We start from the raw sequence: 25,136 nt of genomic DNA on the forward strand, positions 1-25,136 counted from the left end.
ATCTACAAATATGTTACAATATCTATCTTTTATGAACTTTGTAACATTTTGTTAACCCCTTTAAACGATCTAATACTTCTGTTTTTATTCACAAATATATATGGATGCTGAGGAAGTTCAATTCTACTACGATGATGACCAACTTTCGGATTGCGAAAGTTGTGTTAGTGGTGAATCCAACGATGAAAGCAACGACAACAATGATGGATCATTATTTGGTGATGATGTGGTTAAACTAAATGAAGATGTCGCGGTTTTTGATATTATTGGGCATAAGTTTTTGTCGACTTTGGTCGATTATGATCATGAAAAGAGAAGTTGTACAACTATTACCGCGATTTATACTATGAATTGGAAAAATTCTCGTATCAAGCGTGCAAGGTTTCAAAGTTTTGATATTTTTCGTAATGCATTAGTGGGAATTAATAATAATAATAACAACAATTATGAAGATAGTTGTTTTGTGAAATATGCTTGGTATTGTGATTCAAAAGAAGAGATTCAAAGGATTGTTTCTGATGGTTTTGGTCATCATCAATTTCGTAATCGTGCTGGGATATGTTTAGCTCCCCTTAATTCTCTAGCAAAAAGGTAACAGATTTTTCCTATTTTTTGCATTATTTTTTATATATTTTTTTTAAGGTAGCATAATTTTTTTTATATTGATTCTTGGGTAATTTATTAGTTATATGATAAACAAGGAAATTATGATTTTACCAAGATTAAAATTATAAACTAATTGTTGATACTTTTAAGTATTTACTACTTTTGATTTTCCATTAATATTTATAATAAACAGTAAATTTGTCAAAATAAATAAGTTTTTTTTTTTTTTTTTATCAATATTTACCTAACTTTTATCTACTCTTAAGTGTCCTAGATATTGTCTCAAAAAAAGTGTCCTAGAATAAAACAGTTTCAAGGCATTTTGCTATGTGGTTTTAGGATGGTTACTTTTAGATTTGTGAAGTGAACGGACTCTCTTACTTGGTTGGTGTGGCAGCACAAACTCCTATTCATATTTGATATGGTACAAGAGATCATACCCATGGTTTGATAGCTTTATCGACTTTAATGTGGGGCTAAATTGAATTAAATCGTGTGATTTTTGAGCTAAAGAGACCTTTTTTTTTTTTTTTGACACAAGCTAAAGAGACCTTATATGTAAGAGGAGTGTTGAAATATATCGTTCCCAAATAACACATATAAGTATCACATGTTGATAAAAGTTTAAAGCCTTAACCCGTATTTGACATGAAAAAAAAAATCATAATTATATATATTGTGTACAATAATCTATATATTGCATTGAGTACTCATTGAAATTATTTTTTTGTTATGCAGTGTGCAAAATTGTATAGTGGACGATGATGGGCTTAAACATGCATTACTTTGCCGAGTTTTACTCGAAAATGTGGGTGATGAATCTGATGATGATGTTGATGTTGTTTCTCAAAACGAGTATTTTGTTTGGAGTAACAAAATGAATACACATATTTTGCCAGAATATGTTGTTTCTTTCACGACTGTTCTATGCTTGGAGGGTAAGCAATTGACCCACTCTTTTATTCTTTAAATATTGTTATTTTGTTTTTATTATATTCTCAAAGAAGTGTACAAATCTTTATTGATTGGAAAAATAATGGTTAGAATTTATTTTAACCTATTGGGATTGATATTTGGTAGTTGAAATTGATTGTTATATGAGATTATCGAGTTTTATAAAAATGTTGTATGCATATAAGAATTGATTATAAGTTGTCGAAACTTTATTTTTACTTCTTATGCATATTTGTTAGCGATTTGAAAGTTGAAACAATATAGTTGTAAACCTGCGACTCTTTAATTTATGTTGTTTTATATATGCTTAGGAGTTCCAAAGGATGAACACATACGGAGGAAACCGGAAACTTCTCTTTGGATGCCATTTTCAACTTTGATATCAGCATTGTCCAATGTCTTACCATCATATAGGATGGATTTGATTATTGAACGTCACAATGATTTTAAGGTAAAATTTGCAAAAAAGAATTTGTGTGTGGTTATATTGTTTGTTTTCTTGTTCTAATAACTTGTTACATGATTATTTTTGTAGGAAAGAAAGATATCACGTCAAGAATTTATAGGAACACTCAAAGAATGTGTTGGACGCGATTTCTTGATCAAATTACTCAAACATTGTGGAGCAAAGGTAGTGTTTTCTCATAAGAAAGGCGTGAGGCATCTAAAGATATAGCTAGGCAATATATATATATATATATTTTTTCTCTAGTTTTTAATTGAACAAAAGAGTATTTTTGATAAATACTTCACCATTTTTGAAGAAAAAAAAATGAGTTAATTCTTCGATAGATTCGTGGCTCATTAAGGGACAAGTCATATTGTATACAATAAATTATTATTTGTATAAAGCAAATTATATTGTTTAGAGTTGGGAAGCACACGAGTTCTTTTTTATTTTACAATCTCTTTGTTTGTTTGTTTGTTTGCAGGGAATGAAAAACACACTTGATTATAAGTGGAAAAAAGGTTTATTAGCGCTTGAAAAAAAATGTGGCTAGATGAACTTCGATGATGGACAACGAGAGAGAAGATGATAGATAGTTTTACTTTCAATTAAAGGTCTTATATAAATTTGTTAATGTTATTTTTTTATTTTTTTTTTTAATAATTGTAATAAACTTTACATTGTATAATTATTGAATTCGTATCTATAGTTGAATCTCTCATTTTTCATGTATGCACTTTAGTGCAATTAATTTTTTTCACAAGTAGTGCAAATAATCTTGATAATCTTAAGCGAGGATTTTAATATATATATATATATATATATATATATATATATATATATATATATATATATATATATATACGGGGTGGTTCCGCTGAAAACAAGACTTATGCTGAAAACAGCAAATCTCAACCATTCATTATTAGCACAAAAGATCAGACGGTTTAAAAGCTCTAAAGATCTTTCCAACCTTACATATAACCAATTTAACTGTTTTAAAGGGTACTACATACTAAAATAAGGTAACTTTATCTAAATTGACAACATTTACATAGAGTCACTATATATAAAAATAACGTAACTATATCAAATTTGACAACCTTTACATAAAGGTCACTATGTACAGAAATAAGGTAACTATATCAACTTTGAGTTTTCGACTCCATTTACATAAAGATCACTATGTATAGAAATAAGGTAACTATATCGACTTTGAGTTTTTGACTCCATTTACCTAAAGGTCTACACACAAAAATAAAGGTCACTATATATATAAAAATAAGTTAACTACATCAATGTTACAATATTTACATAAAGATGGCTATATACATATAGTAGCTACGCATTCCCGCAACAACCACGAGCCACCTTCATTCGCCTAGCCAGTCATGTAGTTCATCCACCTCGCAACCTTCAAATACACAACCAACCTCCACCATTTCACATGATCAGTTATCACAATAACCACCGCAACACAATATTCCAAATGAAATGAATCTCAAAGAATGCCATACCATTAAGTTGAATCACACATAATTACCCAAAACCTAGGCATGCTAATCTTTCTCCTCCTATACTCAACACAAACACAATACAATCCATAAGCAAAGTACTCTGAAATATATATTTGACAACCCACAACTTCAACAGAACCTTTGTTTTCTCACTGCTGCTTAAGATCATAATATTATTGGCAACAAACACAAAAATGTGCTCCAAATAAGGTTAAGAACAACATGAGTAAGAGTATCGAGAAAAAACTTACGCTTACAACCTAATCTACCAAAATCAAGCAAAATTACACAAAATTCAACTCAAAACTACTACTGCAAAACTAAAATTGAAATCGAAACTAAAAAAACAATTTGAAAAAAATAGTCAAAAATTAAGCTAAAAAATAGGATAGATAAGAACTTTGACTTGTAGAGATGCAAAAAATTTTACTTGATCGTTTGAAAAATTGTTGTAACATTAGCTTCTACAAAGATCAAAAATCTGAAATCTCAAATAATCATTAAATTACACTAAGAACTAGCCACTTTGGATTTCCACCATTATAATTTTATTTCAGCTTAATTTTAGCAGAATTACACTAAAAATTAACAAAATTCACACTGATGCAAAGAATCTAAACATCGCAGGAATTGAACAATCGACAAACAAATTGATTAACAATCAAAGGAAAGAAACAAATCGATTAACAGCGAAAAACAAATTGATCGATAAGTACGATAACCAGTAAAATCAAATTAACATGATAGTTAACCTAACCAAAATCGAAAAATAATTACAGAAAAAGAGGCGGATAAACTTACAACACTCTGGAAGTTAAATACAAGTTGAATCACAACAATCGCAGATAAAATTGTAGCAAATTAATCGCAAAATCGTACTCCAAAATTCTAGAATGGGTGAGGAGAGAGAAAATGTACAGAGTAATTATATCTGCATAGTACTCCGTATATAATATCACGCTCAATAAATTCAGTTAAGTGATATATTAGCCATCAGATCATAATATACGGTCAGGATTTAATGTTTTCAGTTTTCAGCTTAAGCCTTATTTTCACATGATCCACTCCCTATATATATATATATATTTTGAAAACAAGTAAGCATGATTATATTAAATCAATCTCCGCCAAAGTTTGAAGGCTTTGGGGAAAAGAGTTCGTACACACAACTTCCGAGTTAGGATTCGTAGCCCATCGTACAACTAAGTGAGCTAGAGAATTCCCTCCTCGTTTAACATGCTTACATTGAAAAAAACTAAATAAAGAACTCATTCTAAATATGTCTTCAAAGATTAGAAAAATATATAGGAGCAGCACCTTTCTTTCTCGTCTGAATTGCCCGAGTTACTTGCAACGCATCACACTCTAAGATCACCTCCTCATACCCCATTCTTCGACCAAGCTCCGCCCCAAATCGAGCAGCCCCTGCTTCAGCCATTTCAGGGCCCCAACGAGCCTCAAGATGCTTGACAGCAGCCACTAAAATATGACCCCCAGTCCCTCTGATCACGGCACCAAAGCTAATACCACAACCTTGCTGAACATGGGCGTCAACATTAATCTTCAAACGACCACCAGGAGGAGGACTCCATGAACTTCTCAGAGCGGGAGCTGCCCCATTACTTGATGGCAGAACCTTTACATTGTAAGCACAATAGTCATAGAACAATTTCACGAAGCCAGCTCCCATCCTTACTGCATCAATACCAGCAAAACCCTCAAATATGTGCGTATTTATGCAATGCCATATGGCCCATGATAAAGACGCAAAGATACTCAGCCTTTCCTTGCTCACCTTACCGGCCATCCACACCAATCTATCCGCAATAAGGTCTCCAAAGTCACTACTATTCCACACCCTCAATGCGTATGTAAAATCAAACAAAGAGTGTATAATCGATTCCACATCACTACCACAAATAGGACACCTGCTAGAATCTCTAATATGGCATCTATTCAACTCACTCATAACAGACAAAGAGACCTTACACGCTGTCCACAAGAAATGATTGAGTTTGGGTGGTCCCCCAACACTCCAAATAATTTTCCACAAAGAGTTTGTGCTATCCCCATGGAATAAATCCCAAGCTCTTAACCTGCCTAATCGACCCAACCAATAACCACTTTTCACAAAATATACACCATCATTTGTCGGCCACCAATAGCGAGAGTCCCTTTGGGTAGTATGAGGGAGGGGGATTTCAAGTATAGTCATTCTGTCCGATGCACTAAAGTTCGACACCAACATCGAATCATCCCAGCTATTTAGAGAACTATCAATTAGATCACTAACCTTTAAGTTCAGACCGCTTCCACTAATAGGCAGAGGGACCCCCGGAGAACCTGAATCTAGCAGCCACGCATCCTCCCACACCTTAATGAGAGAGCCATCACCAACCCGCCACCTTAAACCATCAAGCAGTAAATTCTTTGCACTCCAAATACTCCTCCAACTGTAGCTCGGATCGAAGCCCCTTCTCGCCTCAATAAAATCAGAATGCTTGAAATATCTTGCTTTCAAAATGCAATGTAGCAGCGACTTATCATCCTTAATCAAGCTCCAACCTTGCTTAGCCAATAAAGCATGGTTAAAAACTCGTAAGTCCCTAAACCCCATGCCTCCTTTTGATTTCGGAAGGCAAAGATCATCCCACTTGTGTCAATCCATCTTCCTTTTCGCCCCATTCGACCCCCACCAAAACTTAGCTAGTAATGAATGAATTTCATCAATCAAACCATCATGAATTTTAAAGATGCTCATCATGTAAGTAGAGATAGCTTGGGCCACCGCTTTGATCAAGATTTCCTTCCCCGGACGAGATAGCAATTTTTCTTTCCATCCTTGAAGTTTCTTCCATATTTGCTCCTTCAAACATGCAAAAATCACTTTTTTAGATTTACCAATAATCGTCAGTAAACCCAAGTACTTTTCCTTTCTGCAGTCACACATTTGCTAAAAGCCACCTCCGTCTTGCTTAGATTAATTTTCTGACCCGATGCTCTTTCATAGATACTGATAATATCAGCAATTTTAGAACATTCTTGCAAAGTAGATTTCGCAAAAAGAATACTGTCATCAGCAAAAAATAAATGCGACACTCTAGGAGTAAATCATCAATTAATTGCACATTAAAAGTTAAAGAGGCTTTGACGACCTATTCATGGTCTGTAATACTTTGCTATTGCGAGTGGTATTTTACATTGATAATACCTTTTTGGTTTTAAAGTAGCCCAAATTCCGTAAACCTAGAATTCCAAATAATTCTAAAACTAATTAATGCCCGAGCCATGCTCGTATTTTTCAAATATATATTTATTGGGTTATTATTATTATGTATAATATGGTAAATACATATTGTATGTTGATTTACTTAGTTCTTTTTTCAATTCGATCAAATTGAACATAGGATTATGTATGTTAAAATTGAAATTTTCTAGCTTATCTTGTACTCTGATAAAATTAATTTTTAGTTATTGATTGCTTTTAAATTTCAAGCTTTATAACTAACTTTAAATTATTTATTTTTTAATGAAAAAAAACAATGTTTTTGCGGAAAATTTTTTTATGTGGTGTTGACATGTGTAATCTAAGAATATTCCTGGAAAATACTTTAGTATAATACTAGTTTTTGACCCCCGTGCATTCGGTGCAATGCACGGATTTATAAAGATTTATTAATAATAATAGTCAATTGAAATAGAGTTAATTGAAATTAAATGAGTAACATTTTTTTTTCAAATTTGAATTTATTAATGTATATCATTTAAATTATTATGTGTTTCATATTATATATATATAAATAAAATTTATTAAAATAATTTATTAGTAGAATATTTTTAAGAAATTAAATAAATAACATTTTGGAGGGAAATTTTTTTACAAAATTGTGCCAAATGTCCCCTTTGGTGATTATTTTAGTATATAGTATAGATATATATAGATATATAGATATTAACGTATTATTGGAAGAAAAATATGGAAGAATTTAAAATTGGTGAAACCTCATGAAGATTCCAGATTTATATGACAATTTATATATAGATATTTCTACACACTTCTTACACCTCCATGAGTCGTGTATAAATATTTTTCTGACGAGAAGGAAAAAAAGGTTTCATTATTAATAAACAATAGCCAAAAGGCACTTACAAACAAAACCTAAGAAGCCTAAAATTCCTAACCCAACAATCGTTTTAATAAAAAAAAAAAGAAAAAAAAACATTTCATCCAAGATTGCTTTAATAAAAAAAACTTCATCCAAAGCATTATAGTACAAATTATGAGTTAGCACTAATTCAGCTTGAAATTTGATGCATAAAAAGAGTGAAATAACTTTTTTTTTTAAAATAAAAAATCTAGCAGTGGAGGCATAATTTTTAAATCTTTAATCCTCGTCTATAAATATTAATGTAATCATAATTTTTTACTTTCCAATCTTGATATAAAATCAAGCAATGACAAAGTTTTCATGCCTATTAATTAATGATGAAATTTTTACGTTTTATATGACGAATTATTTTGCAATTTATAATAACAAAGATATACAAAGTGAGTGAATTTTTTTTGGATACAAATGAGGCAAATAAGCCAGAAGAAGAAAAGCAAAAATAACAACTACAAACTAACAAACAAAAACAAAGTCTACAGAGATACTAAGCGTGGCAAGGTTACACCTCGAACATCCTCCCCTAAAATACTATTAAAACCATCAGGAATAAAATTAAGAATATCTAAATTGGTGACTTCGCGCCTTCACGGTTGGCCAACCAATCCGCCGTGCGATTTCCCTCTCAAAAAACATGAGTAATTTTGACTTCTCATCTATGATTCTTGAGCATGTTGATGCATCTAGTAATTTCATGGTATCTCGAAAAACATGAGTAATCTAGTATCTAATTTCTCATGACTCTCATTGTTAAATCACCATATAAATACATATATTATTTTTATTTTTTTATGTTACGATCATGAGATTTATGGTCTTTTAAGATAAAAATATAATTCAACTTTTTTTTAAAACAAATTATAATTTAATTTGTATATATAAAATATTGTTATTTTATTGAAATAAATTCTAAATGACAATAAACCAAATTTGATAGAAAATAGAATTCTAAATTAACCTTTTATGCTACAAAGACTATTTATATCTATCCAACGTGTTACAACACTTGACAAAAAGTTGAACGCTAAATGTTGTCTTGACCTAATTATAAGTTTATTATTTGGTATTTTATCAAAAATAAAACTCTAAATTAACAATCTTATTCTAAAATTCTATCCTAATTTGATTGAAAGTAGAATTCTTAACTAACTTTTTTTATCTTATGAAATCTATCTAAATTTGTCCAAGGCAGCGCGACCTTGGTGAAAAGTTGGAATGCCTAGTGTCGTTGTCTCGTGACCTGGCTAAAAGTCTTGTTTGTACAATAATTTTTGTTCAATCGTGTGACGAGATAAATCCTTTATGCTACTAAACTTAATATGATCTCCTATAAATACCATTATAATTATCATCACCTTTACATGGTAAATGAGTAGAGAAAGATCTAAATTTTTCCCTCTCCCCTTTTCACTCAAACTCATCCTACCACATGGCTTTAAATACCCTGCTTAGGCCCCGTTCTTTAGAGCTGCTCTGCTATGCTCTACTCTGCTGAGCCCTGCTCTGCTCTGCTCAGATCAAATCTGCTCTTCTCTACTCTGCTCAAAAGAAATCTGCTCGACTCTGCTCTGCTTAATTTTCAAATAATAATTAATAATAACAACAACAATAATTAATATTCAATAATAATAATAATTAATATTGTATTGATGATAATAATAATTTACTATTTTGAATAATTATAATAATTATTAATATTAAAAATAATTTTAATAATTAATAATAATAATAATTTTAATAATTATTATTAATAATAATAATTTTAATAATAATAATACTTTTAATAATTAATAATAATTTTAATAATAATAATAATATTAATAATTAATAATAATAATAATAATAAATAATAATAATAATAATAATTAATAATAATAATAATAACAACATTAATAATAATAACATTAATAATAGTATTAATAATAATGTTGAAATCGGCTCTGCTCTGCTCGGCTCGGCTCTACTCTGCTCGGCTATCCTGAAATCTGCTCTACTCTGCCCAGAAGCTCAAAAGAACAGGGCCTTAGTTTGACTTGCCCTAGTAATACATCCGTAATAAAAGTCAACTTAATTAGAGATGATGTAGGAGACCGTGTTTACACATAAAATAAAATAAAATAGTTGTGCCATGAGGAAGAGAGATGGAGGAATTATTATCCTCATAATGAGAGTAATAATTACCCACCCACCCCCTAATGTAACTATTACCCAAAATGAGGTATTAGTTTCTCTTTTATTATCTCATACCACAATATCAATACATAATTTTTCTTACAATCACACCATCACCCAACATTATGACTAGTGGCTTTTTGATACCGGCATCACTCATCATACAACATGACCAATCTATTAACTATTACTAAAATAAAATATTGCTGAAATCATCAGCGTCTAAACTATCCTATGTGTCATTTTTACATTAAAAAGTTTCCTTCCATTTCTAAGTATGATGTCATTAATTATTATTATTATTTTTTAATCTACACTATATTTTTCAAACACAAAATGATTGCCACTCTTTTTTACACAAATAATAAAAACTAATTTTATATATAATAATACACCGCAAAAAAATTTAAATCGTGCACGCACATGTCTAATCTAGTTTATCTCTACAACAACCTTATAATAGCATCGAAGAAATTGCACAAATTTACAATTTCTTTAAACTATTAAGATTCAAAATAAACTGGACCCAATCAATTAATTATAGCCGAATCCAACTTCACATTGAATTGGGCCAAGGAGATAATGCTTCGGCCTTTAGCCCAAATTGCTGGCATGTTGCCCTTTCTTTTCTCTAAACTATAGGTGTAGCCATCAACATCAAGCAACGAGACTCCTTTCATATTCCCAAATATCGAATTATGATTCTACTACATCCGTTTCATATTATGTGCAACAAAAGATTATTTTATGTCTTACAAATAATACCCCTTTGTTGCACATGATACGAAACGGAGGTAGTATTACTCTATTAGTGACTTCTAGTATTTGACTTAATTCTATTACCCTTGGCATTTTTCAAGGGTACTCCGATGGCCTACCGAACACTTCAGAAATCTATATAACATGAGCCTAACCGGTAAAAGTACTTTTTGACAAATCATATGCCATGTTCAACCACCGCTGTACTAGGCATTACCAGACGCAAAAATAAATATTCCGGCTACACGTGAATTGTGTAGTGGTTATTATCTTTTGAAAATGATTTGGGCATTCATTTTCAGGTCGTGTCTAACCAACACCAAAACATTACTAAGTACAAGCACAACACATTATAATAGCTACTCCCTTGCTTCGTTTTGGGATTAGATAGGCATGTTGTATGGCCTCTTATGAAGTCATCAAATCACTCACTAATGTTCTGTGAGTTTTAATTTAAACATTTCCCTATTTTTACGAATGTGTAATTGTGTTGATTTGAAAGGATGTTATTAAGTTATTATCACGCATTATAAATATTATACCCGCCAAAAAAAATTACCAAGTAAATTAACTAACATACTATACACTTATAATTGATTCAGCCTACACTTGTATTGCATTAAAAATGATTACAATTAAACACTCACACTTGTATACTCAGTGATACATATTTTGGGGCTAATTAGTAGTTTGACTATTGAACACAAAGGTGTGAGTGTGTGTGTGAAACATCTATAAATGGACAAATGGGAATGTTGGAAACTTGACTATGTATGGCATCAACATGAAATTAAAATTAAATATACTGTGATCTACCTATTCCATGACATATTTGGGTTATTAAACTGTTAGTGACATCCTTAAAATCATAATTTCTTTTTGACCTAGAATGGATCAACACCTATTCTGGAAGACTTGACATAAGTTTTTTTTTTTTTTTTTTTTTTTTTTTTTTTTTTTTTTTTGGTGTTTAGAGAGTCACAAGGGCGAGGGTGAGAATCGATCCCAGGATCTCCCGGAATTAGGAGGGAAGCTCTAAGCCTCTAACCACTTGAGTTGTCCCTCACTCTCAGACTTGACATAAGATATTACACGTATTTAATTTATACTTAATTATTTTGTTTATATGTAACTTTATTTTAGGAAATTTTGTATTACTAATATACCATAAAGAAATTTGACAATGTTTAAAGATTGAGCTAGAATATCTTTTGTTATTAATATACTCCGTATTATGTAATCATATGAGATTAAATGTATGAGCGAGTTTATTCCATATTTATCCCTTTTTCATCACTTAGTTTATCAATATATACGAAGTACTATACAAATATATGTAATTAATTATATAAACGATTACAGTATTACATGCTTTACAAATTAAAGAAACGGTACATTTTCTCGAGTATTTGTGTCCATCTAACTATGTTAATACTAGTGTTTAAAAGATGTTATAATATAAACCCGTGTAAAATTGACTCAAAGCTTGTGAAGTATGGTTTGAAAAGACTAGTAGGTGGTCGCTTAATTCCTTAACATCCTTCTCGTATGGTTGCGGACTCATTCTTCACACTTGACATATGTTCCTTGCAAAATTATAAAATGAACTTCTAGAAAGGTCAAACCTAAATTAAGCCGTCAAATATAATTATTAGGTAAACGATAAGATTTTTAAGTAATGTTTTTCAATTATTCTATTGGTTTGGCAATATGCATGACATATATATGTAATAAATTATTGTCGAAACTATTAACATCATAAATCTTTTTGGCCAAGCAATAAGAATTTCTTGGGGACAAAGATTTGGCGTTTTTCATTGACTTTGACATTTTCATTGCCTTATGAGCTGCTCATCCTTGTATCGAGGAAAATATATCTCATGCTAACAACAAATAATATTCCAACCATAGTTTATTGTTAATTTTGTGTGCTTAAAATGGCTAAAAAAATTGTAAAAAAAATTTTCGGGGGATACACTGTTTTCTTTTATTTTTAAAATGAAAATTACTCTTCCATGAAATATATATGGAGAGAAAGTGAGCAATAATTCTCTAACAACAATAAATCACCCAATCAAAATAATTATTTAAAAACATTAAATAAGATTTTGACACATCCTAAATCTTTAGCTGCGGAGTATAAATTTAATTATTTTTAACAATAATAATGAGTAAATTTTCAAATAATTTCAATATTCTATTTTATTATAAGTCAATTTATGAATACCTTAATTTGGTGCCCACCTAGCTAAAATACAATAATTGCTTTCATTACTCAATAATTGTTTTATTGAGTAGTAGATGTTGGTAGTTGTTATGATAGAAATATCCTAAAAGCAAACAATTAATCATCTATATACTCTCACCTTGCATTCAGGTATATGCCTGATGATCAAGAAGTGAAAGGATGGTTAATTCCTCTATATATCTCCCCCACCACCCCGAAGTTGTCGGGGGTTCAATCCTCTACACCCCCCCAATACCATAATAAGGAGGGTCCTCCGTATCTTACGCTTAAAAAAATCACGTATAAATCTAGTATAACCAATTAAAAATTTATATTTAATTTATTTTTTAACAACATTTTTGTATTCTAGAACTCGAAACCGAAACTTTTAATTGACCTAGCTAGAACTACTTGACTATTTTTCTTTTTTTAATTCTTTACCATCTTATCCAATATGCGTACGTGGTAGTTCATTTGGTCTCACACATACACATTGAACAACAATTGAGCATTACCTATTCCATGACTCGCAGGATATACTCATATACTATTATAGTAGGAGATCGAATGAAATATTCATTCATTGTCTTCAAAAAAAAAAAAAAAAAAAAATCATTGATTACAAATTTACAAGTGTTTGGCCAATTGGCATCACACGTGTGACATGGCCAACAGTTGTAGGTAAAGCTTAATGTTGCATCCATTTACAAGTTTCATGTAAATTTAATTTAGTGGCCAGCTCACCGTCCAATCCCATGCATCATGATTAACATATGTTGCGTTAGTTATTACGGATTTCTTTTGTTGTCCGTTCATCGAACCATCTTCTTGTACTACATACCTCTAGCTAAACAACCACCTATTTACACACATTATGTTCTATTGCTATACCTCTATGCCTCAAATCAGAATCCCGACTGTATATAAACATTAAATATATTTCGTGACATGGAATTAATTTCTCTATATTTATTTTCTGCCGAACTTAAAAGTTAACGTATCAAGTTACGGATTTGATTATTGCACCTATAATATTGTTGTGGCATACTTGTATTTAGTTAATTCTAGCTAAAAATGTGAAATACTTTTTTTTTTTTTTTTGAAAAGCAAAAATATTTCATTAATTAAAAGTCATACGACATCTACAATAAAGATTCGACGTTAACAAATACATAAGATACTGAATCAAATAGAATATTCCTTCATAAAAACTACGATCGTCGAGTAAATCTTGCACTGCGGAGCATCTCCCGCTTATATCGCTGAAAATTACAGCCTTGTTGGAGAGACAATCTAATGATCCTTTGTAGCCGTGAGGATGTTTTCCTTCTGATTCATCTGTTCGTATTCGAAAACTTGATAACTTTTTCACCAACGAAATAATTTCACGACAATCTATTAGATCTGCTACCAGAAAAACCCTTGTATTTCAAAGGAGATTGGAAACCCTTTCTTTCGAGGGAGAAAAATTCCTCCCAAAAGGAGGAAGTATTATTATAAACCTAAAAAACAATAAAGAAACAAGGATTGGGGCTTTTCACCGATTAAAATCGATGGAAGCCCCTTCAAATTTCAACTGGAGGCTAGGGTTTTTGAGAGAGAAAGGAGGAGAGAGAGAGAGAAAAAAAAAGTGAAATACTTGAACCCACGTGGAATACTCAAAAATCTCCTACTCACATGAATAATTTCACCTACTTGCCTTTAAATAGTCATATCAGTGATACTCATCAAGTAATGATTTTAATTACCTAGTTATGGGTGATTATTTTATAATAATAATAATAATAAAAACATTTCCATTATTATTTATGGATGATGAGATGAACATGGTTCAATAGCTCACATTCCACCTAACCACCCACATAATTGCACACCTAAGTTGTTTCATTGGCTTTATAGCTTTTGTTGAGCTCTGTTGGATATGCCCTGGCTATCTTACTTACTCAGTACTGTATTACATTACTACTTTTACAAGTTGCAACCACATTCATGTAATTTATTTAATTGCATATGTTTAAAATTATAGGCCTTTTTGTTGTAGATTGATGATGAGCAATTGACCACAAAATGATACAAATAACATTAACCATAATACAACTTATTTGCGCGTGAATAATATTCCACATTTATTTAGTTGTATGTTACTCCGTATTTAATTTATAACCTAATTGTTCTTTGTCAATAATACAAGTAATGAAAAAGAAAAGAAATGCTAAGATAATTTCATAAATGATAAATCATAGCAAGTGGCAGAAAAATAAAAGTAAAACGTTTGATAAATAACGTTCTACAAATGTTCTAGATGGATCACCAAAACAAAGAAAACCGAGTTCACACATAATGTGAATAGCCCCCTAATTAAATTATAAAATTAATGTATTAAATAAAATTAAATAAACCTTAATAGTTACACCTTACACTTTCAACTTCTAACCTAATCAATAATCATCCTCTCTTCCCCTCCCACCCAAATTGATTCTCATATCTCAACCCCACGTGTCACCGTATAAACGAAGCAATATGTTTTGGAGTTTGCATATGATCGTTGATTAAGACGTCTACTTCTAAAAGTAACTCTTGCAACTTGCCTTACACACTATTCAGAAAATTGTACTAGGATTTTTTTTTAAAAAAAAAAATTAATTAATACAATTAACTTCAATATCATATTATTTGTAAATATTGATTTAGGGTATGTTCTCTTCAGCTGATTTTCAGTTCAGTTTAATTAACCTCCAATAAATTCAGTTCAGTTTAATTCTTAATTTCCTTCTCTCATAAAATATTCAGTTCAATTTAGCTTCAATAAGTTCAGTTCAACTCAGTAAATCAAAATACGCCCTTAGACTCGAAAGATTCGACATTTTCAACAAAACATTCGGAGTAACAAATTAAACTTTATTCTTACAAAAATATTGAGTAATGTTATAAAAAATCCTAAAACATTAAGTATCAGTATGAGATAAAATCACTCGAAAAACAATGTAATTAATTAATATTTTATTAATAATTTCCGTCTTTTTTAAACATAATCCTTAAGGTTATGTGTAATATTTTTCTTAATGATTTTATTTTATATGTAAAAATTTATACTCCATAGTGAACAGAGTTCAACATGAGTTTAATGGGGTTGGACCCGTTGGAGACTTTTCTTTCCATAGTTTGTTTGATATGCCCTATCCAAAATTATTCGTTTTTGCTCCAATTAATTTATCTACCAAATATGTTTAGCTTATCCTATCCAAAACACACATATATAGATCATTAGGATGTAACTCATTTCAGATAACTTCCAATTACTATCAAAACTGTCTAATATCGCATATTTAATTTATTGGTGACAAAATAGGTTACTAGTCGATTTATTAATTGATCAAACACAATAAGACTAGTAGACTACATTTAGTAGGTCATTATCACTTAAAATTACATGTCCAATTAAGTGTTAGAGCTATTCCATAACAGCATAGGATGTCACACCCTAAGGGTGAGTCATATTCATCTAACTCTTACTTTATTTGAACTTATATTAAAATTTATTGTATTTATAATTTAAAACTTCATGATCCTATATAATCTCTATTAACACTTATTTTTTTCCTTAATTAAACATATAAAATAAGTAAAAATAAAATGAACAAATTCGTATCTTCTTTTTTAGGGAAACAAATCCGTACCCAAACACATGAGTACATAACACAACTTGAGTGTAGTACTCCGTAATTTTTAGTATTTTATTTTTACACAACAACAGTGTAGTAAATTGTTGGTACATTAGTAAAACTAGGAATTCATTGTATATTATTTCTTCCGTTCTATTAATATTGTAATAATGGACTTTTGCACTATTCATCATTCTTGTTTGACCATATACTATGATTTTTACATTAAGCAAATTATAATCATGTGAAGTTTTATTGAATTCGTATCATAAAATACTTTCATAATATTAACTTATATGATTTTTAATCTTACACAATTATAGATACTTAGCATATAACATGTGTTTCAAAATACATAATTTTACCCTTATTACAATATTAATAGAACGGAAAAAGTATGGATTTGTCATTCTAAATTCCACCTCCCTAGTTCCATAACCGCGTAATAATTCTAACAATTTCATCATAACTTGTTTAGAAATGGGAGTCTCGCGTCATTGATGCCGTCCTCACCTTTTTAATTTTCTCTCTCATCCACCAACCCTCTATAAAACCCCCACTTTACCCACTCAAATCCTTTCAAAAATTAATCTCTTTCTTCTCCCATTTTCTCTCTCCTAAAAAATACTGTAAAATGACCACAAAAATGCACCCAAATATCGGCGGCGCGTCTTTCTCACTCTCCTCTCAATCACCCAGTTTCACTTCTTACTCCTCCGAAAACATCGCTGATATTGCTGCTCGTGTTGTTAAGGAGCTCAATTTATCTCAAAACGACCCGTTTGATGATGATTATTACTCCTCCGTCACCTTCAACGACGCGTTTCATGATACCCCTCTAAACGACACCGTTCAACCCCAAAACGACGACAACAACAATGACGATGAAGTTGATGACGATGAGGAGAGTGAGTTCGAGTTTGCGATTCTGACAGGGGAAGAGAATTCATCCCCAATTTCAGCCGATCAGATCTTCGACAACGGTCAAATAAAGCCGATGTTTCCAGTATTCAACACCGATTTAGTTTACGGCGGAAGTAGTTGTGGTTTTTCGACTACAACTTTTCCTCCAACAACCATCCGCGTACCGCTGCGGAAGCTGTTGGAGGAGAGGGAAACGAGCGGGAATGGGGCCGTATCTTGTTCGTCATCGGAAGCGGATGATCTCGAAGGGGTCCCACCAGGTACGTACTGCGTGTGGACCCCGAAGAAGAAGGAAGAGGTGATGATGATGAAGAAGAAGAGTAAATCAACGGGGTCTTCTAAAAGGTGGAGGTTTAGAGATTTGTTACATAGGAGTAATAGTGATGGGAAGGATACTTTCGTCTTTTTGACACCCTCGAATAATCATAAAAGTATCGGTGTCGGTGTCGGCGGTGGTAGTGGTGGCGGAGATGGGAGGAGGAGGGAGAGAACGGTGACGGTTGGAGGGAGGAAAAAAAGTGGTGTGGAAGCGGGAAAGATGAAATCGTATTTACCGTACCGTCAAGATCTTGTTGGGTTTTTCGCTAATGTGAATGGGATTAGTCGGACGGTTCGACCTTTTTAAATTTTGTCCGGAATTAATAGTTACGTTGATGTACGGTGGTTAGTAACGGTAAATATTTGGGAGTTTTGGGGGTAGGCAAATTTTGGGATGACTTCAGTTGTTGTTGATGAGTATTGCTATATTTGAATGTAAATATTTAAGATCTTACTTGTTTTTATTGAAAGCCAAAAAAAATGAAAAAAGATTCATGGAAATGCAAAAATTGTTAATGTAATCTTCTTTCTACTCATGGTTTGATTTCGTTTATTTGATCCTAATAAGTAAATGTTTATGAAGTTTGAGCTCAACAGATTTTCGAACTTTATAACTACGTAATTCCGAGGTCTTACCACTTCCAATATTACCTTTGGCTCATGTCTAGCCAATCAAGCATATGTATGTTAAGATTGTTAACCTCCAATATTAAGGCGAACGATAACTAAATAACATTTAAATACGAGTCTCAAAATTTTTAAAATTATTTACGACTTTAGTGGCTAGTTTGTATCAAACAGTTCCATCAAATATCAAGTTCTAATACTTAACTTGCAAGTAGGGCCTCTTCTGATACGATTATTTTCAGTTCAATTCAGCTCTAAATAATAAGTTCAGTTCAGCTCTAATAAGTTCAGTTCAACTCAGCTCTAATAAGTTCAGTTCAACTCTAATAAGTTCAATTCATTTCAGCTCAGCTCTAATAAGTTCAGTTCAGTTCAGCTTCTAATTTTCTTCTCTTATAAAATATTCATTTTAGTTAAGTTCAGTTCCGCTCTAATAAGTTTAGTTCATTTCAGCTCAGTTAAGTCAATGAGAACATGCCCTTGGTATCAAGCATTATAAATTTTACCAAATATATTCAATTGAGCTAATTACAAAAAGTGAATCCAATTTTAATAACATCATTATCTCCAACTATTACCTAGAATATTGGGCATAAGATGTGATATTTAAACTAGTCCCCAGAGTGGAATTTTCTAAACCATGTTTTTAAAAAGTTATAGAAATAAAAGTAAAAAAATAGTAATTTTTAAGAATGTTCTCATCCATAAAAGTGGGTGAGATAAATTAAAAAAAGGGCTGCCTAATTACTAAATTAATTATCTCTAATAAATATTTAGCTGTCTTGATTTGGACTTTCCACTTCCCCTTTCCCTATTGATTAACCAGTTGATTTATAATAGCGAAAAGATGAAAAAGGTTTAATATTCCATTTATTATATGTAAATAATCTTCATCTTAGGATTAATTATGTATAATATGAGAATATACTTTGTACGAGTACATATTATATACTATCACATTTTTTACATTTAAAATTAACTCGAAAAATCTTTGCATTTGAATATTGTGCTTCAAAAACTTATACTTGTATACAATAGTTTTTGTACATAGCTATTATATACAATATACTCGTGTTACATTGTCGGTAAATTAACCTATTTGACACTTATATATTTAAATTAAATGGATTTCATAAATCTACAAGAATAAGTAAACTCTCGTAAATAAAAGTTTTTTCTCTCGCTCTGGAGTTAGGGTTCCCTAGTTCGGAGGTCAGAGTTGTTCTCTTGCGCGTTCAAGCGGTCTCTCCTTCTCCGGTAGGGGGGTTTCCATGGTGTTCTAATCAGGATGGCAGGAGAAATTCTTGAGCAGTGGTCAAAATTGAGTATTACAGATGAAGAGAATGAAATTGCAGAATTAGGTGTCTCGAATGTTGATGAACTTAGCAATAAACTAGCCCTATCCTTGGCGGGGAAATTACTGACTATTAGATCGTATAATTTCGAAGCGTTACAAAGAACCCTAAAGCAGACCTGGTCCTTGTCTCGGGGTGTTTTATTCCGTAAAATTGAGAACAATTTGTTTGTGATACAATTTTTCCATTGGCGTGATAAGGAGAAAGTCCTCGATGGTGCTCCATGGAATTTTGACAATCAATTGTTATTACTTAAAGAAATTGAGGGGATAAACAACCGGAGAACATTGACCTTAAATTTTGCCCGTTTTGGATTAGATTATACAATCTCCCTTTTGATAGCAGGTCCGATGATGATGTGAGAAAGATTGTCGAAAAGATTGGGGTTGTATTGGAGGTGGAGAAGGATGAATTGGGGTGGGACAAATCAAGAAGGGCTCGTGTGTTGATTGATACAACGAAGCCTATTCGCAGAATTCAGAAAATCCGCAACAAGAAAGGTGCTGTAACTTCGGTGCAATTCAAGTATGAGAGGTTGTCTACCTTCTGTTTCTTGTGTGGTATTCTGGGCCACACAGAAAAGGACTGTCCTAATGTTGATGAAGACGCTGATGTCGAGGAGAAGCAATGGGGGCTATGGTTGAGGGCGTCGCCTCGAAAGGGGCATGAGAAGTTAAAGGAGGAGGTTGATAACTTGCGAAAGAAATCACAATCCCTTGTGTTTACTCATAAGCCTGAATCACGGAAAGAGGAGGGGAATGAAACCGCTGCTCGTAGACTGCTCTTCTCACCTCATATGGATAAGTCTCCGAAAGAAAGAGTTGCCACATTACAATGTGTCATTGATCCCTTCAGTAACAAATTTGTGCTGCGTACTAGAAGTGTGAGGGAGGGTATGATAGGGGTGGAGAAGGTGGTTATGCCGACGATTGAGAAGGGGGTGGGAGGTTCTATAGAGTTAGAAATTGGGGCAAGTAATAATGTGAGGGAGGAGCATGAGAAAGTGGATGATGATACGGGTGCAGGGGTGATGCAGGGGGTGGGGGCAGAGGAGTTGGGAATGGGGGAAAATGCTACTGGGACTATTATAAAAGGTACAAAAAAATGGAAGAAATTAGTGATAATGGATGAGGGTATGGAGAAGGGAGTAGGGGGTCTGGTTTATGTAATGTGGGCAATGAGGGAGCAAAAAATAAGAAGAGGGGGATGGCAGAGGTGAGTGATGTAGGGGACATGGAAAAAAGACGAAAGTTGGTGCCTTTGAATTACACTGGGAACAGTAGCATCCAAGTAGAGGGTGATGGTAATGACCATACCCTCGAAGGCCAATGAAAATTTTAAGTTGGAACGTTTAAGGGGTTGGCAACCCTTGGACGGAAAGAACTCTTCGTGACCTATGTTGGAGAGAGAGGGCGAATGTGGTTTTTTTAATGGAAACGATGATTGATAGTGCCGTGTTGGAAAGGATTAAGAGAAGGTGTGGGTATGAGAATGGTATATGTGTTAGTAGCAATGGGAACTCAGGGGGTATGGGGTTTTGGTGGCATGAGGTGAATGTTAATGTTATTTCATATTCGGTGCATCATTTTGCGGCGGATATTTGTGATAGTTTGGGTGAACCAAAATGGAGAGCGATTGACTTTTATGGGTGGCCTGAGACGGAAAATAAGTATGAGACATGGGACCTAATGAGAAATCTGAAGAGTGAGTGCAATCTTCCTTGTGTTACGTTTGGAGATCTCAACGAGATTGTGAGTATGACAAAGAAGAGTGGTGGGGCTGTGAGGCATGAGTACTTGATGGATGCTTTTCGGGAAGCCATAGATGATTGTGGCTTACGTGACTTGGGATTTTCTGGGAGTATTTTTACGTGGCAAAGGGGGCAAACGGAGGATACTGTCATACGGGAAAGGCTGGATAGGTTTCTTGGTGATGTCCCTAGGTGTGAGTTATGGCCGAATGTTAAAGTCCAACATATTGCTCGAATGGACTCTGATCATGCTCCGATCCTTCTTAGTACAATTAATTATTATGAACGTGGCAGGAGGAAGAAATTGTATCGGTTCGAAGCTATGTGGATCTCAAAGCCGGATTGCAATGAGGCTGTTAGGAAGGCATGGGAGGAGGGGGCGGGGAACGCTCCTCACAACAGAATTGCTTTGTGTTCGAATGCTTTGACAAAGTGATCTGCCAAATCTTTTGGTGATATGAAGAAAAAAATCAGATCTCTTGAAATAGAACTCCAAGAAGGGCAGGGGGGTCATATGGATGCTGCAAGTTTGCAAAAGTGTGAGAAAATTTCAGGGGCGATTAATAAGCTTCGTTGTCAGGAGGAGATTTATTGGTATGCGCGGGCTCGTGCAAATGAATTGAAAGATGGGGATATAAATACGACATATTTTCATAGGAAGGCAAGTCAGAGAAGAAAAAAAAAACGAATTGATGGTTTGTTCAATTCGGCAGGGGAGTGGGTTGATGAGGAAAATCAATTGCAAAATGTGGTGGCCGAGTATTTTTTGAACCTATCCAGTCCGATAATCCTGTTGACTTTGAAGCAGCATTGGAAGGGATAGATACTATGGAGACGAGTGAAATGAATCAACAGCTAGCAGAAGAACCAAGCTATGAGAAGATTAAATTGGCTCTTTTTTAGATGCACCCGAATAAGGCTCCTGGTACAGACGGTATGCATGCTTTATTTTTTCAGAAATTTTGGCATATTGTTGGGTCTGATATTATTGCAATGGTGAAAAGTTGATGGAGGGGTTTGATTGATATTACTGAAATTAATAGGACATGTATTGTTTTAATTCCCAAATGTGATGAACCTAAATACATGTCGGAGTTCCGCCCAATTAGCTGCTGCAATGTAATATACAAAATAATATCAAAGACTTTGGCGAATAAACTGAAGCCATTCCTCAATGATATTATTTCTGTAAATCAGATCGTTTGATTACTGATAATGCTCTTATTGCTTTTGAGATTTTTCACTCTATAAAAAGAAGGGGTGAAGGGGGAGATGGTACGGTGGCTCTTAAACTTGATATGAGTAAGGCCTATGATCGTGTTGAATGGTGTTTTTTTGGAGAGAGTTATGCATAAGATGGGTTTCTGTAATGATTGGGTTCGCAGGGTGATGGCCTGTCTTTCAAGTGTCTCCTTTTCGTTCAAGGTTAATGGGGAAATTTCGGGTTCTGTTGTCCCTTCGAGAGGACTTCGGCAAGGGGATCCAATTTCTCCATATTTATTTCTTATGTGCGCTGATGCTTTTTCTGGTCTTATTTCGAAAGCAGCTCGGGAGAAGAAAATTAGTGGGGCGAGAGTTTGTCATTCTGCTCCTAGAGTGTCTCACCTATTTTTTGCCGATGATAGTATTATTTTTGCTAAAGCTACTCTGCAGGAATGTTCGAAAATAGCTGAAATTATCAGTTCATACGAAAGAGCATCTGGTCAGAAAGTTAATTTGAGTAAGACGGAGGTCGCCTTTAGCAAGTATGTCACTGGTGAAAGGAGGAAAGATATCATAGAAACCTTGGGGGTTCGTGAAGTTGAGAGACATGAGAAATACTTGGGTTTGCCGACTATGATTGGTAAATAAAAAAAAGCCATCTTTGCGTGTTTGAAGGAAAAAATATGGAAGAAATTGAACGGATGGAAGGAACGATTACTTTCTAAGCCAGGGAAGGAAGTTATAATCAAAGCCGTCACTCAAGCCATTCCAACATATATGATGAGTGTTTTTAAGATTCCGGATGGGTTACGTTGATCGATGAAATTCACACCTTATTGTGCCGATTTTGGTGGGGCTCAAGGGAAAATGAGAGGAAATTGCATTGGCAAAGTTGGGAGAAATTATGTATTCCAAAGGCAAAAGGTGGGATGGGGTTTCGGGACCTAAAATGCTTCAACCAAGCGCTTCTTGCTAAGAAAAACTGGCGGTTTCTCACAAACGATACTTCTTTGCTTCACAAAATTCTTAAAGCTCGCTATTTTAAGAATTCGAATGTAATGGAGGCGTTGAGGGGTTATGATCCAAGTTATACGTGGAGAAGTATGTGGGGTGCTAAGGGCTTATTACGTGATGGGTTAGCTTGGAGAGTTGGAGTGGGGAATAGCATTCGGGTATGGAAAGATCCTTGGGTTGTACATGATGGGAAACCTATGGTGGTGCCAGTGCCAGAGGGAGTTGATGAAAACATGCTAGTGCGTGAGATTATGTTCGATGGTGGAAGAGAGTGGGATGATGCCAAGGTTCGTTTATTGATGGGGGAAAGTACAGGGGCAAAAATACTTGCAATACCTTTGCCTTTCACTAGTCAAGCTGATGGTGTTTATTGGGGGCTAGCCAAGACGGGGTTATACTCAGTGTGCTCTGAATATTGGCTCGCAAAAGGTGGAGAAGGGAGTGAAATAGCTAATAGCCCGAATGATGAGGTTTGGAGGATGGTTTAGAACACTAGAGGTCCACCGAAACTCCTACACTTTTTATGGAGTGCCCGTGAAAGGGAACATGGCTGTGAAGAGTAGGCTCGTCCATCGGCACATAACTAATGATGCATCCTGCCAGATTTGTGGTTGCAATGACGAAACAATTTGGCATACCCTTGTGGAATGCAATGCGGCTGCGGCAATTTGGGAGCATAGTGACTTAAAATCGAACCTTAATGATGCCCCTAATCACTCTTTTTCTGCTCTATGGGCGTTGTTATACAGGAAGTGTAGTGGGGAGGCTCTGAGTACTATGGCTGCGTTAATGTGGGCAGCTTGGCGTTGTAGAAACCTCACCATTTTTAAGAATGAAAGGCCGAATGCTATGCTTCTTGCAGTGGGTTATTGTAGACTTGTGCATGACTACCAGTCCTATGCTAAAAATGTGTTTCACAGAGTAGAAAGTGTTTTTGCGCCTCAAAGTATTGTTAGATGGTGCTGCCCTACAATAGGTACGATTAAAATCAACATTGATGCTCATGTACCTAGTAGTGGGATGGCTGGTCTTGGGGTTGTATGCAGGGATGCTGAAGGCAGGATAGTTGCCGCTGCAAAGAGGAAGGCTGCCATTGTTGAGCCTGAGATTGTGGAAGCGCTTGTTGTGCGTTTTGCCCTCCAGCTTGCGTACAAATTGGGGTATAGTCGAATCATGGTGGAATCGGATGCGATTAATGTAATCAAGGTTGTGAGTTCGAAGGAGAAAGGTCGTTCACCCATTTATTCTATTTATGATGATATTCGTACTGATAGAGCTAAGTTTGTGTTATGTACTTTTTCACATATTAAGCGTTCATGTAATACCGTGGCTCATCTCATAGCACGATGGGAAACGGGTGAGAATGTGGAACTTGTACGGTTGTGTTCTTTCCCTCAAGGTATCTTGACCTTGGCGGAAATGGACTTGATTTAA

The 25,136-nt window shown here is 33.7% G+C and overlaps 4 protein-coding genes across 4 annotated transcripts; all 4 read left to right on the plus strand.

The window, feature by feature from the left end:
- On the plus strand, positions 1-2,740 carry LOC110700393 (probable inactive poly [ADP-ribose] polymerase SRO3). Its single transcript, XM_021877933.1, has 5 exons — positions 1-591; positions 1,345-1,544; positions 1,872-2,011; positions 2,096-2,191; positions 2,493-2,740. Exons 1-5 carry the CDS (start codon positions 101-103, stop codon positions 2,559-2,561), a joined length of 996 nt encoding a protein of 331 aa, XP_021733625.1. The 5' UTR covers positions 1-100; the 3' UTR covers positions 2,562-2,740.
- A 14,265-nt stretch (positions 2,741-17,005) lies between these two features.
- LOC110700394 lies at positions 17,006-18,289 on the plus strand. Its single transcript, XM_021877934.1, has one exon. The coding sequence runs from the start codon at positions 17,146-17,148 to the stop codon at positions 18,058-18,060; it is 915 nt and encodes a 304-aa protein (XP_021733626.1). The 5' UTR covers positions 17,006-17,145; the 3' UTR covers positions 18,061-18,289.
- A 2,885-nt stretch (positions 18,290-21,174) lies between these two features.
- On the plus strand, positions 21,175-22,388 carry LOC110700859. Its single transcript, XM_021878443.1, has 3 exons — positions 21,175-21,849; positions 21,949-22,146; positions 22,266-22,388. The coding sequence occupies exons 1-3, from the start codon at positions 21,175-21,177 to the stop codon at positions 22,386-22,388; spliced, it is 996 nt and encodes a 331-aa protein (XP_021734135.1).
- Positions 22,389-24,248: 1,860 nt separating this feature from the next.
- On the plus strand, positions 24,249-25,136 carry LOC110700860. Its single transcript, XM_021878444.1, has one exon. It carries the CDS (start codon positions 24,249-24,251, stop codon positions 25,134-25,136), a length of 888 nt encoding a protein of 295 aa, XP_021734136.1.

Source organism: Chenopodium quinoa, unplaced genomic scaffold, assembly GCF_001683475.1.
Source record: "Chenopodium quinoa cultivar QQ74 unplaced genomic scaffold, ASM168347v1, whole genome shotgun sequence".
Classification (NCBI taxonomy): Eukaryota; Viridiplantae; Streptophyta; class Magnoliopsida; order Caryophyllales; family Amaranthaceae; genus Chenopodium; species Chenopodium quinoa.